The sequence below is a fragment of the Malus domestica genome, chromosome 01 (genome assembly GCF_042453785.1).
Source record: "Malus domestica chromosome 01, GDT2T_hap1".
NCBI classification, from domain to species: domain Eukaryota; kingdom Viridiplantae; phylum Streptophyta; class Magnoliopsida; order Rosales; family Rosaceae; genus Malus; species Malus domestica.
Genome location: NC_091661.1, coordinates 29,456,099 through 29,469,119, shown reverse-complemented (window position 1 = coordinate 29,469,119; position 13,021 = coordinate 29,456,099). Strand labels below are relative to the sequence as shown.

Below are 13,021 nucleotides of genomic sequence, written 5' to 3'. Positions count from 1 at the left end.
AGGGGAAGTCTCAGCAGTCGGTAGAGCCCCAGAAAGAGAAAGCACCGGAGGGTGGTTATCCGGAGCCTCAGTACTTGACAAAACCCCAGAAGGAGGAGGCATTGGAGGTTCATCATTTGAAGCTTCATTACCAGGTACAGCCCCAGAGGACGAAGGCAATAAATGCCTTTGGAACAAACCCACAAACCGCTGATGATCAAGTAAAACCTTACCATCAGATTCCTTCATCTGGTCAAGCTTCCTCTTCATGTTTGTAGCATAGTCATGGGCGAGCCGATGCAACTGCTTATTCTCATGCTTGAGCCCTCTAATCTCCTGTTTGAGACTCATCACTTCAGCAGCCAATGATTCAACTTGGCGGGTTCTAGCAAATAGGCGTTGGGCCATATTAGACACAGAACCTGCACACTGAACACTAAGAGCCAGAGAGTCCTTAACAGCCAACTCATCAGACCGTTTGGAAAGTAGTCTGTTATCTTTGGGAGTGAGAAGGTTCCTGGCCACCACTGCAGCGGTCATATCATTCTTCATCACAGAATCCCCAACGGTAAGAGGACCAGTAGGGGATATGAAGGATGGGCGCCATATGTTGTCTGGAGAAGGCGTGGCTGTCTCTTCTCCAAGGTTCAGGTCAAAACGACGGTCGGAGGGTCCAGACATTTTCAAATGTGTTGAAGAAGGAAGAGGTCACACAAATCAAGATCTTAGAAGTGCAAGAAATGAGCTTCTACTGGTAGAGATTCAAGTGTGCTGTGGAACTTAATGCCAGCCTCTATAAAAATCTGCACTCGACGGAGCTTCAGAAATCGAAGAGGCGTTTGCTTTCTCAAAAGCTGGACTGCTCAGAGACCACGAGGGCCGATCTCAGAAATCGAAGAGGCGTTTGCTTTCTCAAAAGCTAGACTGCTCAGAGACCACGAGGGCCGATCTCAGAAATCGAAGAGGTGTTTGCTTTCTCAAAAGCTGGGCTGCTCAGAGACCACGAGGGCCGATCTCATAAATCGAAGAAGCACCTGCTTTTTCAGCCTCGTCAGCACCTGTCACATGCACAATCAGCTTTGCGGAAATTACGGGCACTCTGTCGAAGATTTCTGGTGAAGTAGAAAGCACGTGAATCTTACTGATCAATCACCGCTCTCCATATGCACCATCAACTCCTCGGGTACCACATATAACTTTGTCAAAGATCTCTGACAAAGTTTAGGCACGAGAATTTCGAAGTTCCAGCTACCCTACTATTACCCATAAGGGTAAAGGAACAGCACCACTGCTTGACAACTGGAAAGTCCCTATGTGTGTCGACCTCCGTGTTTTGCGGCAAGACAGGTTGGCAAGAACGTCCAACCTTTACTCACATTCGAGAAAAGACTCCCAACATAATTACTTTCTCAAAAACCGGAGTAGCACCGCTTTCCGAATCTCGAGAGTCAGATCCTCGACGGGATTGCTTGTTCGAAAACCTAAGAGGCACAACTCTCAGAACTTCGAGAGCCAGATTTCCTTAGATAAAGCTTGTCTGTAATCTTCACACGTAATATCAGCTTTCCAGATACCACATACCACTTTTTCAAAGTGCTCTGACAAAATTAAAACACGTGAAGCTGGCAAGAAGGGTAAAGGAATAGCATTACTACTTGTTATTGGGAAATCCCTATATACATTGACCTCCCTCCTCAACGGACAGGCAAACCTGCAAAAATGCTCAACCCTTTCTCGCATTCGAAAAGGCACCCTCAACATAAACTCTCGAAATACTCAGCTTTATTTCCCCCCGATAATACCTCAGCAAATAAGCCACACCAAGAACAAGAGTATCTCATATCATCAGGGTCGAAAGCAAGAGTATCTCATATCATGCTTTCTCCCTATCTTTGTCTTTGTCCTTGTCCACACCTGCAGGACAAGGAGAAAGAGAGCAGTCAGTCGGAACCTGAAATCAAACCTCCAATTTGGAACTGACTGCCTGGAGCCTTTGCCTGGTTGCTTACTTAGCATTGCTCTCGAGTACTCATCCTCAACTGCTGTCAAGGTCACGAATTCCACCGACAAATACCTCATGACAGTTGATCAGATATTGGCTCTTTACACTGAAGCTGCCAAGCGTGGATGAGTCACTATGAAGGAATGTTCTGAAGGACCATTTAAATGCAAAGGTTGCACACCACTTCTGCCATGCAAAAGATTGAAGCAGAAGGTTCAACGGTGAGCTGAAACAGATCACTACAGCACGACACCTTTCCATACCACATTCATTATTCCGTCAACAGCAAAAGTATCCCATATCATCAAGGTCGAACGTACTCTAGATTTGATGGACTTGTTTTGACCCTCAAATTTTTGAGTCGGCCTTATACTCTGAAGGGCACCAGAAAACCCTCCAGCACAGTTCAAGAATAAGCCTGTGGAAAGTTACTTCTTCAAAAGCAAAAGTATCTCATATCATCTCTTATCCATTTGCTTCTCCTTATCCTGGCAGTTGAATGAGAGACAAGGAGAAGGAGAACAATCAACCGGAAGCCGAAGTCAAACCTCTGATCCTGGGTTGCTTACTTGGAAGTTTGACTGCTTACCTTGTCTGTCACCTCTTTCGGCAGATCTCCTAGCTCGGCGACTTGGGGGACTCCTACTATAGGGTTTGTATCACACTTGACTAAGCCCGAAACTACAACTAAGCTTCAAGTGAAATTGATACATTACCTTGTGCGTCAACATCAGCTAAATACACCATTCCTGGATGGAGGAAAGGTACTTCCAGAGAAGGGCAGATGAAGATCAGACCACACTTCGGTACTTAGAAGTTTCGTGATTACTCAAGGGATTGGATCTTGCAAGTCCCCAACCGAGGAGTTTCCCTCACTCGGGAACTTAGGGGAGCACTGTTTGTACCATACTTGACCAATCCCGAAACTACCGAGCACCGGCCAACGCTATACTGTCAAGGACCCAGAAGAGTTCCCCTCCGACCAGGAGGCCAATCACTACTCGACACGTGTAAAGATTAGAAGCCAATCAGAGCGCAGCACGTGTCGACATCAAGAACCAATCATAACATGACACATGTCAATGTGACAAAGCTACAAGTTTTTCTATAAATAGGGGTCATTCCCCCACAATATTGCCTAATGCCATTTTGTGTTAAATCATTCACAAGAACTCACTAAATTGAGAGCTTGATCCTTTGTACTTGTGTAAGCCCTTCACTACTAATAAGAACTCCTCTACTCCGTGGACGTAGCCAATCTGGGTGAACCACGTACATCCTGTGTTTGCTTCTCTGTCTCTATTCATTTACGTACTTATCCTCACTAGTGACCGAAGCAACCAAGCGAAGGTCACAAAACCTGACACTTTCTGTTGTACCAAAGTCTTCGCTGATTTTGTGCATCAACAAGTGTTGATGACAATACTAACACAAAAATGAAAATGTATTAAGAAATGAAGGAAAATACCTTCCCAATGTCTTCTCCTACGAGATAAGAGTCCACTGAACCAGCCACCTCCATTCCTCTAGCTCTGGTCACGACAGTTACAGCCGCCCTTCCAATTTCCTTCGCTGCTCTGTTTATAATTACCTATCTCAAGACATAGAGATCACGTTTAGCAACAAATTTTAGTTTAATTTTCAATAGTTCACATTATATAAACACCTTGATGTTGTTTTGTGACGGCTGCATTGAGCAACAGATGGAAGGTTTCGCTTTGGCATGTCTATAATTTTTGCAGACCATACGGTGATGAAATTTGCAGCTCAGTGCTGCCATGGCTATTTTCTCAGTTCAGCAATTTCCACAGTAAGAGATAAGGATTTTGGCAGCCACTTTCTTTGGTCTCTCTCAAAGAGAAGGTTTTTGTTTAGTTGGATTGGTTTTTTGTTTGGAGGGAAATGTGTGACAAAAATTGCCACATTGACAGGTATGCATGTTTCAATTTGTGCCTTATTTTTTGGGCCATGCATGTTTGCGCATGTGTCTCTGGGAACCAAGCAACATATTATTTTTGTGGTTTCCACATGCTTCCGTTTTATCTGCACATTTGCTATATATTTGTCAATTTTTTTCCACCAATTATTATGTGTACTGATTATCCCCATTGCTCCCACTACATTATGATGAATATATTGGATGCTGAGTGCTGATCTGTAATAAACTAATAATGCAACCATAGGGTCAAGATGTCTCTATACAACCACGTCATTGTCAAACAAAATTATAAATTTGTAGGTTGAATTGATTTGATTTAACTTGAGTAAAATAATTAAGCATTAAGCTTTCACTTATTAATTTACGTATTATACTATAAATAAAAAATAATGTTGATGCTTTATGAACTTAGGATATATATTTTTTTAATAATTAGATATGTGTGTTATAACATTGGTAAATTGATAACACTATGACAGTATGATGGTTGTAAAAAAGCTTACCCTTGCTTTGCATGTTTGTTTCCTTAAAAATATTAACCTAGACTTCCTAATTAATTTCGTAGCGTAGGACTAAGTTCTATATATTGCTAGAAATTCTTGTGACCAACTGTAATTGATTAAAGAAAAGATAATAGGCTCATTTGGTATTTACCTACGATACATCTAGAATCAATAGTTCAGAATGATTAAGAAGAAAACAATAAGATTATTGATTAGTAATTCTTTCTTTATTTTCACTTTTTATATTTTAATGTTTTAACTTTTGAACAAGGAATTAACACGTTGAATTGAATTGGGTCGTGTGGATCAAAGATCCAGCATAATTAACTTAATATTCTACCCAATTAAACAAAGAATCAAATGATTAATTATCCCAAAAGAGGTCTAATAAGGGACACAAGGCCATAGTCCAATTACACTTTTCATTCTTCAATGATGATGTCCCTTCCAAAAACATGACATTATACCAACATGATTATCTCCCTCTTTACGGTTTTTTTATATCAAGACACTAAAAAAAGTCACGTAAAATTACAGTTTAATGATATTTATTTTCACTTATAAGTTATAAGTGAGAGTTATTAAGTTCAATTTTCTGGATAGCGAGTTGATACCAAATATTATGACTAACCCATTACGTGGCTTGACCCAAATCTCAAACTTCTCAATGTATATATATCGTCATATTAAAAAAAACACAAAAAAGTTACAAAAAAATAAAAATGTAATCTTGAGTTTTGAGGTGTCAGAATTTGATAGCTTACCACAAAACTTAACTTTCACAACGTCATAATCAGGCAAATATTGCAAAGAAAATCAGCCAGACTTTGCAACCCATTGCGTGTATAAGGTGCCACGCATGAGAAGGAGAGATTGCCTTCTGTAGCAAGCATTTTAGGGGATGCCATTGCCAGACTTTTTGCTTGCTTGCTTGCGAGTGACGTGCAAATCCAGTGCCCCATCATTTTCCAACGCAATGCCATTTTCCGCAACCAAAAACAAAGAATTTTCCTCATTGAATTGAAATTTTGAAACGATTCCGTTTCGAGCAGTCAATATAGAAACAAACTTGGCATCCAATTTTTTATTTCTCAGTTGTTGGATTTTCGTTTTCAATTTAAACCCTAACCAACCAATAAAGATACCTTCCACCATCCCTTTATTTCCTAAAATCGTATATCTTTATATTTAACACAATTAGGGTTCAGATGCTCTTAATTTATACAAAAACCATGTTTTGTATTATAAAAATGGACCCTTTTCTGGTAGTAGGTTTAAGAAAACCCAAATCATTCCAATTAGCAAAAATGATGAGAGTTTAGACTTTAGACATGCGCTTTCCACGTGCCTCCATCTAATTTGGAACACCACCAACCTAGGGTTTCATGCGGGACCTAAAAGCTTCCCCATGATTCTGCTAACTCCGGTAAGTACAAGTATGAACAGTCAATGATTACTTTGCCATGTCATCTAAGCCTCCCAGTTTATAAGGGTCGAAATATATATAGCTACTTTATATGTTGCAAAAAGTCATCGAGATCCAAAGCTATAACTCATTAGTTGTAGATTTGACTTCGTAACTAAGTAGAATATTAAAGTAATTAATTGTATAAATAATAAATCTAGGTAACAAGTAATTTATCGTCGGTTCATGTGTCTTTTACATGCTGACCAACTATTTCCTCACCAAATAAGTCCTCCCCATTTATCGAAGAGAAATGTTAAGGGGATTCTTTATGAATATTGTGCTTAAAATATGAGGTAACAAATAGTTCGCACAAAATTAACATTAAACTATAAGTGATAGAAAATAGAACTTTAATGAAAAGTTCACGGTACTATTCACTTTAACGAAAATTTATATTTTTACACTAAAAAATTAATATTGGTACTATTCATTTTATCTTTATTTTGTCATTATCGTTAAAATTCATAATTTTCAAACTTTTTTCATTAGTTTTCCTAATAGAAAATTTATAAAAATAATCTCACTTTGAGTAAGTTTCCTTATTATTTCTCTATAACGAATTATTCTAGGGTTAGCTTGTAGCTAGCAGACCAAATATCAGCCCTACTACATATGACTGTGTCTAGTACGTCATGCTCTTGTGTGGAATTGGCTGCTGGTTACGCATGTAACTGCGTGGTCTATACTTTTTAACTTTTTTTTTTACTTTATCACAATTTGGGGTATGTTTTTGTTCCTTACTAATTGTCTATTTGGTCAATTGTTAATATAACCCTTCTGACCAAAAAGCTAATTGTCAATATAACCCTCTTTATCTCAAAATAATCTACTTCATAAATTTATGAGGTAGCAAAGTATTAACAACTCCAGATATAAATGATTATGTTCATTCAGATTTTTTTTTCTTTCTAAAATTAAATATTTTATTTAAACACCATAAGATAGTATAATTAATAGCTAAAGAGTCATTCAAACTCAAACATAAAAATGAAGAAAAAAAATCGTAATCTTAATTAAAATATTCCCCTCAATTCGAAAATCACCATCGGGCACAAAAGGAAAAAAAAAGTAAAGAACACCTTGAAAACAAATTCTCACCTTACTTTTATTCTTAAACAACATAAAATTATTAGATAACGCTTTATCGTATTGGCGAAAAATAATAATAATATGTATGTATTTCGGTGACGTTAAATCCTCACTGATCCTCTCTTCCTTAACATTTAAAAGTTTAACCCACTAAAGATATTGTTTGTTAAAATAAATCAATATAAAACAGTATTACATGTTATATACAATTTTCTTTTATAGCAATAGCAACAAATGAAACTTCAATTGATTTCAATAAAGAAATGCTCCAATGTGACCAGTGTGGTTACTTGGTATTAATAATTTAAGTGTTTATATTTGAAGATATATTGCATCAATAATAAAACAATTGTTATAAACACGAGTTGAGTGTAAACATGTTTCTTGTATAACTAATTAAACAAACCTTTTTTTTTTCAAATCTCACGCAATTATATTCTTCTTATGTATACTTTCTCAAATCAGTGGACACAAAACATTTTTTCCAACGAAGCCATGCACGTTAAAAATATAATTCATCCTTGTTTTAAAACAAACACAAGCAACGAGAACAACAACAAAAACAAGAAGTGTGTGGCTGTCTGGATGTCACGTGCCTCGCAATTTGACATCAGTCCCACAGAATTATGTAAAACCACTGCGATGCAATGCAAAGGCAGTCCCCGATGACCCAAATTCTATACACATCGAATGGTCGGTATCCTGTCCCCATTCAAAGACAAGACCTATGGATTAAAATAGAATTGTTGATAATTAACTAAAAAATAAAATTACTCCCTATTGGAAGCTACTTCCAAAATTTAAAAAAATAAAAATATATATATATATAAAAGGAAATTGCAAATAACCTAACTAATTATTAATTATTTTTGACAAAAAAACTAATTATTAATTATTTAAAATTAGGGGCAGACATATTAGTTAATGAGAAAAAGTTTAAGAGCATCATAATTAGGTAATGCTAAAGAAACTATTTATGGGAAGTGCTGAGAGACTCTTTTAGAATGAGACTCTCCATAGAGTCTGTCATCTCATAATTTAAGTTAATTTTCGTGCTAACATTATGAAATATTGTGCAAAATATATGAGGTGGCATAGAGTATAAGGAAAGTTTCACTTTAAAAAAAATCCTTATTGCATTTCTCTATCTATTTAAAACATATTTTATAATCATCTAACATTGTTATTAATTATTAAATTATTACCTAAATGTTAATTAATGTATTTAATTATTATTATTAACGTGTTTAATTAATATTATTGATAAATCATATAATTTACAAATATAATTTAAAATATTAATCTACTTAACATTACTTATCAGAATTATTAGAGGGAGGCCAGTTTAATATGTCGTTTGTTCATAGGTTGCACAGTCCCCATCGAGCTACGCAACGCATGGACTTCCAACTTTAACAAATCGCACGGTTCATACTTGGCGGCGACTCTTTGTATGGCTTGCAGTTCGCCACGTGTTTGGAAGCTCCCTCGTGTTGGCTGCACGTATGGGACTGTCGGTGGTAATAGTTTATCCTGTGACGTAAACAGTTCATGTTCATATTTGTTTTGCTAGGTTTTACTAATTTTTTGTTTGTTACTTTTAAATTATAAAAAAAATTTAATATCCAATTTCTAGAAGACAATTTTAGAAAAAGAGTTTGACTTGGTCTCGTTTATTATTTTATGGGGATTATTCTTTGTCTATTTTCTTATAAAGTTATGTGCAATTAGGTGTTTTATTGGCCACAAAATAAAAAGTGGTAAAAAGAAATGCCCAAAACTATGATGGGATTGCAAAGAACCTTTTCTTTGTTTTGGCATCTTCAACTTTGTTATCCATAAGAGTTGTATATGTGTTGTCCCTTTATGTGATTAGTCATGCATATAGTATTAATAAAAATGTATATATGGTTTTATATAATCAATAAAAAAACAAGCAAGCGCGAAAAAGCGATAATAATCATTGAAACCAGATAATAAACGAGTACAACGATTGGAAGGACCTCCAAAAGAGGTCACAACATCTCCTCCAGCAACAAATCATTAACAAATTAACAATAGTAAGAGGAAGCTTAGGCCAAGTACAAATAGGCTGCTTCATTAGCTGGGGGCAAGTGTTAGAAACAAGAGAGTTTTAACGAAAAGTTCGCGGTACTGTTTACTTTGACGAAAAACCATATTTTTACACTAAAAAATCAATCTTGGTACTATTCACTTTACCCTTTATTTTGTCATTATCGTTAAAACTCAAAATTTTCAAACCATTTTCATTAGTTTTCCTTAGAAACAAATATCTCAGTGATCCTTCAAAGCAAAGCTTTGGAGTCCTCCACAACTAGTCTGGTGGAAAGATTCACAAATTGGTCCTGCAACGCTGCTGTGATTTGAAGTTAATGTTCTCGAAAATAAAGTCATGAAATCAAAATTAACCCAAAATGTACTTGATAACAGAAACTTCAGTGATCCTTTGGAGCAAAGCTTTCGAGTACTCCATGACCAGTCTGACGGTGGAAAAATTCACGAATTGGTCACGCAACGCTGCTATGATATGAATTTAATGGCTCTAAAAAATAAAGCTATGAAAAACGCTTATTTAACCCAAATTTACTTGATAATATGAAATAAAGTAAATAATAGCTAAAGCAGCCATTTAGTTTTACGGTCAAGTGGTATTCATCTTCACTTGTAGGTGAGAGATCTTAGATTCGATTTTCGCCAAAGACGAGTTTGAACCACATTATTGTTTAGCCGATTATAAGATTAAGACTATTAATTCTCCTTAATGTAGATAATATCGTTTGTTATAAAATAATAGCTAAAACAACGAATCTTGGAAAGCATATTTTTACTATTGCACAGCCAAAAATATAGATAGTAAAAGCTGAGACACGTTTGTGACGACTTACCGCCCACCCACGGTTTAACCCCAAAGTTTAGAATCGATCCTCCACGTTAATCTCCCACGTGTTGGACTTAAAAACCCTCCCTAATTAGCAAGACAAATGATAAAGTACCCTGAATCAGGCACGTGTCAAAAGAGCAAACAAAGTACGGCTAATTTTTTTAAGCCTGCAAGTACAAGACCCCAGAGATTTTTCAATATGATCGGTACACGAGATATGTACATCACGTGTTACTATATAAATAGTGGGATATATATGTTAAAAAGTTAATAACTTAAAAAATAAAATTTTCTACAACTTATATTAAAATACGTGATGTACCAGTTATATTCTTGTTATAACTAAAAATTTCTTCCTACCCAGTTCGCTGTATGATCCCAAAAATTTTCTTTTCCGCGTTTTTTAAAGCGAACCTTGGGGGCTTTTTTCATTTTCTTTTTCTGTATTTTATTTTCTTACAATGATTTTCATAAAATAATTAAGTATATAATTATTTTCGCATAATTATAGCTATAATTTAATCATTCATTCATATATAAAAATGTGGTTCCAACAGCTCAGTTAGCTAGCTGGCTGGCCACTTGTTTCTTATACTCTTTTTATTTTTTTATTTTTCTTCCTCTCCCTCTTCCTCCTCGAGTTCTCAAGAACCAGAAGAGAAACAAAACTATCAGATTCTGATTTTGCATTGATTTTTTCGGCAGCCACTTTGGGATAATCTCGGGTTTCAGCTTACTGGGTTGGTTTTGTTTTCTCGGGAAAATTCTCTGCTCTGTTTGACTTAGGCTGCATTTTTGGCTGAAGATCTGAGTCCTTGTGGGTGTTGTGTTTCCTGGGTCGGACCCGGTTCGGTGAATCTTTCCATGCTTTTCTTCAAGCACAAGGCTTGAACTTTAGAGGTGAATGAGTTGTTCGTTTATTTCTTTCTCAAGACACCATTAAAGCTGCGGCTTTTCAGCGGTTGGTGTGATGCTGCTGGGGTCAGAGCGTGAGAATTCTGAAACCAGGGTTTTCTTCTACAAGCCTTTCTCTCAATTGGGTTGTTTCTAATTTTTGAAGCAGATAAAAAATCTGAGAGATCTCTCGTGGAAAACTAGAGAGTAAAAATGATGAGGATGAAGACGAAGACTACAGGGGTGTCACTGGCCGAGTTGAATGGAAGTTCGGGCGGCGGAGGAGCTGAGTCGGGGCAGGGAGAGTGGGAGCTCAGACCGGGAGGAATGCTGGTTCAGAAGCGAAATCCGGACTCTGATCGGAACTCGGCGCCTCCACCGACAATTAGAGTTCGGGTCAAATATGGGTCCATTTACCATGAAATGAGCATCAGTGCTCAGTCTTCTTTTGGTAAATTTTATTCTCAATTTTGTAACTTTACATTTTTGAATTGGAATTGAGAAATTTATGTTTTAATGCTTGTTAATAACTTGTGGTGTGTAAAATTGTGTAACTTTTGTTGTGCAGGGGATTTGAAGAAAATGTTGGTTGGACCGACAGGTTTGCACCATGAAGATCAGAAATTGATATTCAAAGACAAGGAGAGGGACTCGAAGGCGTTTCTTGACATGTCCGGGGTGAAGGACCGGTCGAAAATGGTGTTAGTTGAGGACCCTATTAGCCAAGAAAAGCGATATCTTGAGATGCGACGCAATGCAAAGATGGAGAAGGCTTCGAAATCGATTTCTGAAATCAGCTTGGAAGTAGACAGGCTTGCCGGCCAGGTATTGTCAAAGAAGTGTATGCAAAGATTTGTTCATGATATATATAAAATTTGTGTTTTGGAAATTGAAATTTGGTTTTCCGAATTGTAGGTGTCGGCTCTTGAGTCAATAATCACGAAAGGTAAAAAAGTTGCAGAGCAAGATGTGCTTGTTTTAATTGAGCAGTTGATGAACCAGTTGCTTAAATTAGATGGAATCATGGGCGACGGAGATGTGAAACTGCAGAGGAAGATGCAGGTACATTTGATTACTGTGGTCCTGAATTTTGCTTGACATCTTCATGTACAACTTTAAGATGTGATCATAATTTGTTTTGAAGGTGAAACGCGTGCAGAAGTATGTCGAAACTCTAGATGTATTGAAAGCTAAGAACTCCTCGCCTAGCAGCAATGGAAGTCAGATTCCAAAGCAGGTTCAGCAGAGGCATTCAGATGGTCATTCCAATGGGAATGGACATAGACTGGCACCAATTCAAGAGCATCAACCGAGGAATTCGGTTGACTATCCACCTACACATAATCAGCAAGTGCAACAGCAAGAACAACCATCAAGGCATTCGGCATCAGGGCCGGTAGTTGTGACCACACAGTGGGAGACATTCGATTCTGCCCCGGCATTGATCCCAACCTCTTCAACATCCAAGGCCGCCAATCAATCTCCGTACCCTAAGTTTAACTGGGAATCGTTCGAGTAAGCCGCCATATACAATGTCATATACAATGTATTGTTTGTGTGTGTGGATGTGTTTTGATATTGTCGTCTCCGATGGGTTTGCTATATCTTCTACATTCTTTTCTGTACTTAGAAAATATTTTCAACCCCTTTCAATCTGCCATTTAGGTCATCAGAAATAAATGGGGCTTATTACGATAGGGATTTATTATCAATATGTTCTCTCTCGAATTCTGTGGTTCTGGTTTTTCTTATACCCTATAAAGTTGGCTATCTGTATATTTGTTACCAGAGGAATTTAGTGTCCAAACTTTCAGATCTACATCTCTCTCTCTTAAATCCAATGATTTAAATTTGTCCCTCAAAACTTCACTCTCCCTCCCCATCCCCCCAGTAGCAGAGAAACTAACCTACACTTGTGATGCCTCCGCGACAATATCTTAAATCTATCATGCACTGCCATGTGATTGGTTTGAGGGTTGAAGTGAAGTTATTTTCCCTGACAGGGTAAAGCAGCTCAATCATAAATTTGAGGGGGGGTTTCATTTTCTATATGAAAATGTGGTAGTTGATGATGAATCATACCCTACTTCCTGCAGGGGCTACAAACTGACAAAGAGAAAGGTTAAGGTATTGATGAAGGCTATCTATCTATATATGATGAGAACTAACCAACCAACCCATCCAATGAAAATTAAGTCTCAATAAAATCGGAAGAACTGCCACTTATTATTACGATCTAGTGGTA

At 37.1% G+C, this 13,021-nt stretch overlaps 1 protein-coding gene and 1 long non-coding RNA gene across 3 annotated transcripts; both read left to right on the top strand.

Annotated features, from left to right (window-relative positions):
- Nucleotides 1–5,699: 5,699 nt before the first annotated feature.
- LOC139196140 (uncharacterized) lies at nt 5,700–8,604 on the top strand. The gene is made up of 2 exons (XR_011581113.1): nt 5,700–5,849; nt 8,348–8,604. It is a non-coding gene; the product is annotated as an uncharacterized lncRNA (long non-coding RNA).
- A 1,655-nt stretch (nt 8,605–10,259) lies between these two features.
- LOC103440224 (BAG family molecular chaperone regulator 1) lies at nt 10,260–12,595 on the top strand. Of its 2 annotated transcripts, XM_008378905.4 has the most exons (5): nt 10,427–10,782; nt 10,946–11,227; nt 11,345–11,601; nt 11,692–11,838; nt 11,921–12,595. In XM_008378905.4, exons 2-5 carry the CDS (start codon nt 10,990–10,992, stop codon nt 12,293–12,295), a joined length of 1,017 nt encoding a protein of 338 aa, XP_008377127.1. In that variant the 5' UTR covers nt 10,427–10,782; nt 10,946–10,989; the 3' UTR covers nt 12,296–12,595. The 2 variants fall into 2 exon arrangements, with proteins under 2 accessions (XP_008377120.1, XP_008377127.1); XM_008378898.4 differs by having other exon boundaries at nt 10,260–11,227.
- Nucleotides 12,596–13,021: the final 426 nt, after the last annotated feature.

Excerpts from the sequence above, each read along its gene's own strand:
- LOC103440224 (XM_008378898.4), top strand. The coding sequence starts at position 10,990 with ATGATGAGGATGAAGACGAAGACTACAGGGGTGTCACTGGCCGAGTTG. Across the intron at positions 11,228-11,344 it reads CAGTGCTCAGTCTTCTTTTG|GGGATTTGAAGAAAATGTTG; the intron begins GTAAATTTTATT and ends TTTGTTGTGCAG. Across the intron at positions 11,839-11,920 it reads AACTGCAGAGGAAGATGCAG|GTGAAACGCGTGCAGAAGTA; the intron begins GTACATTTGATT and ends TTTGTTTTGAAG.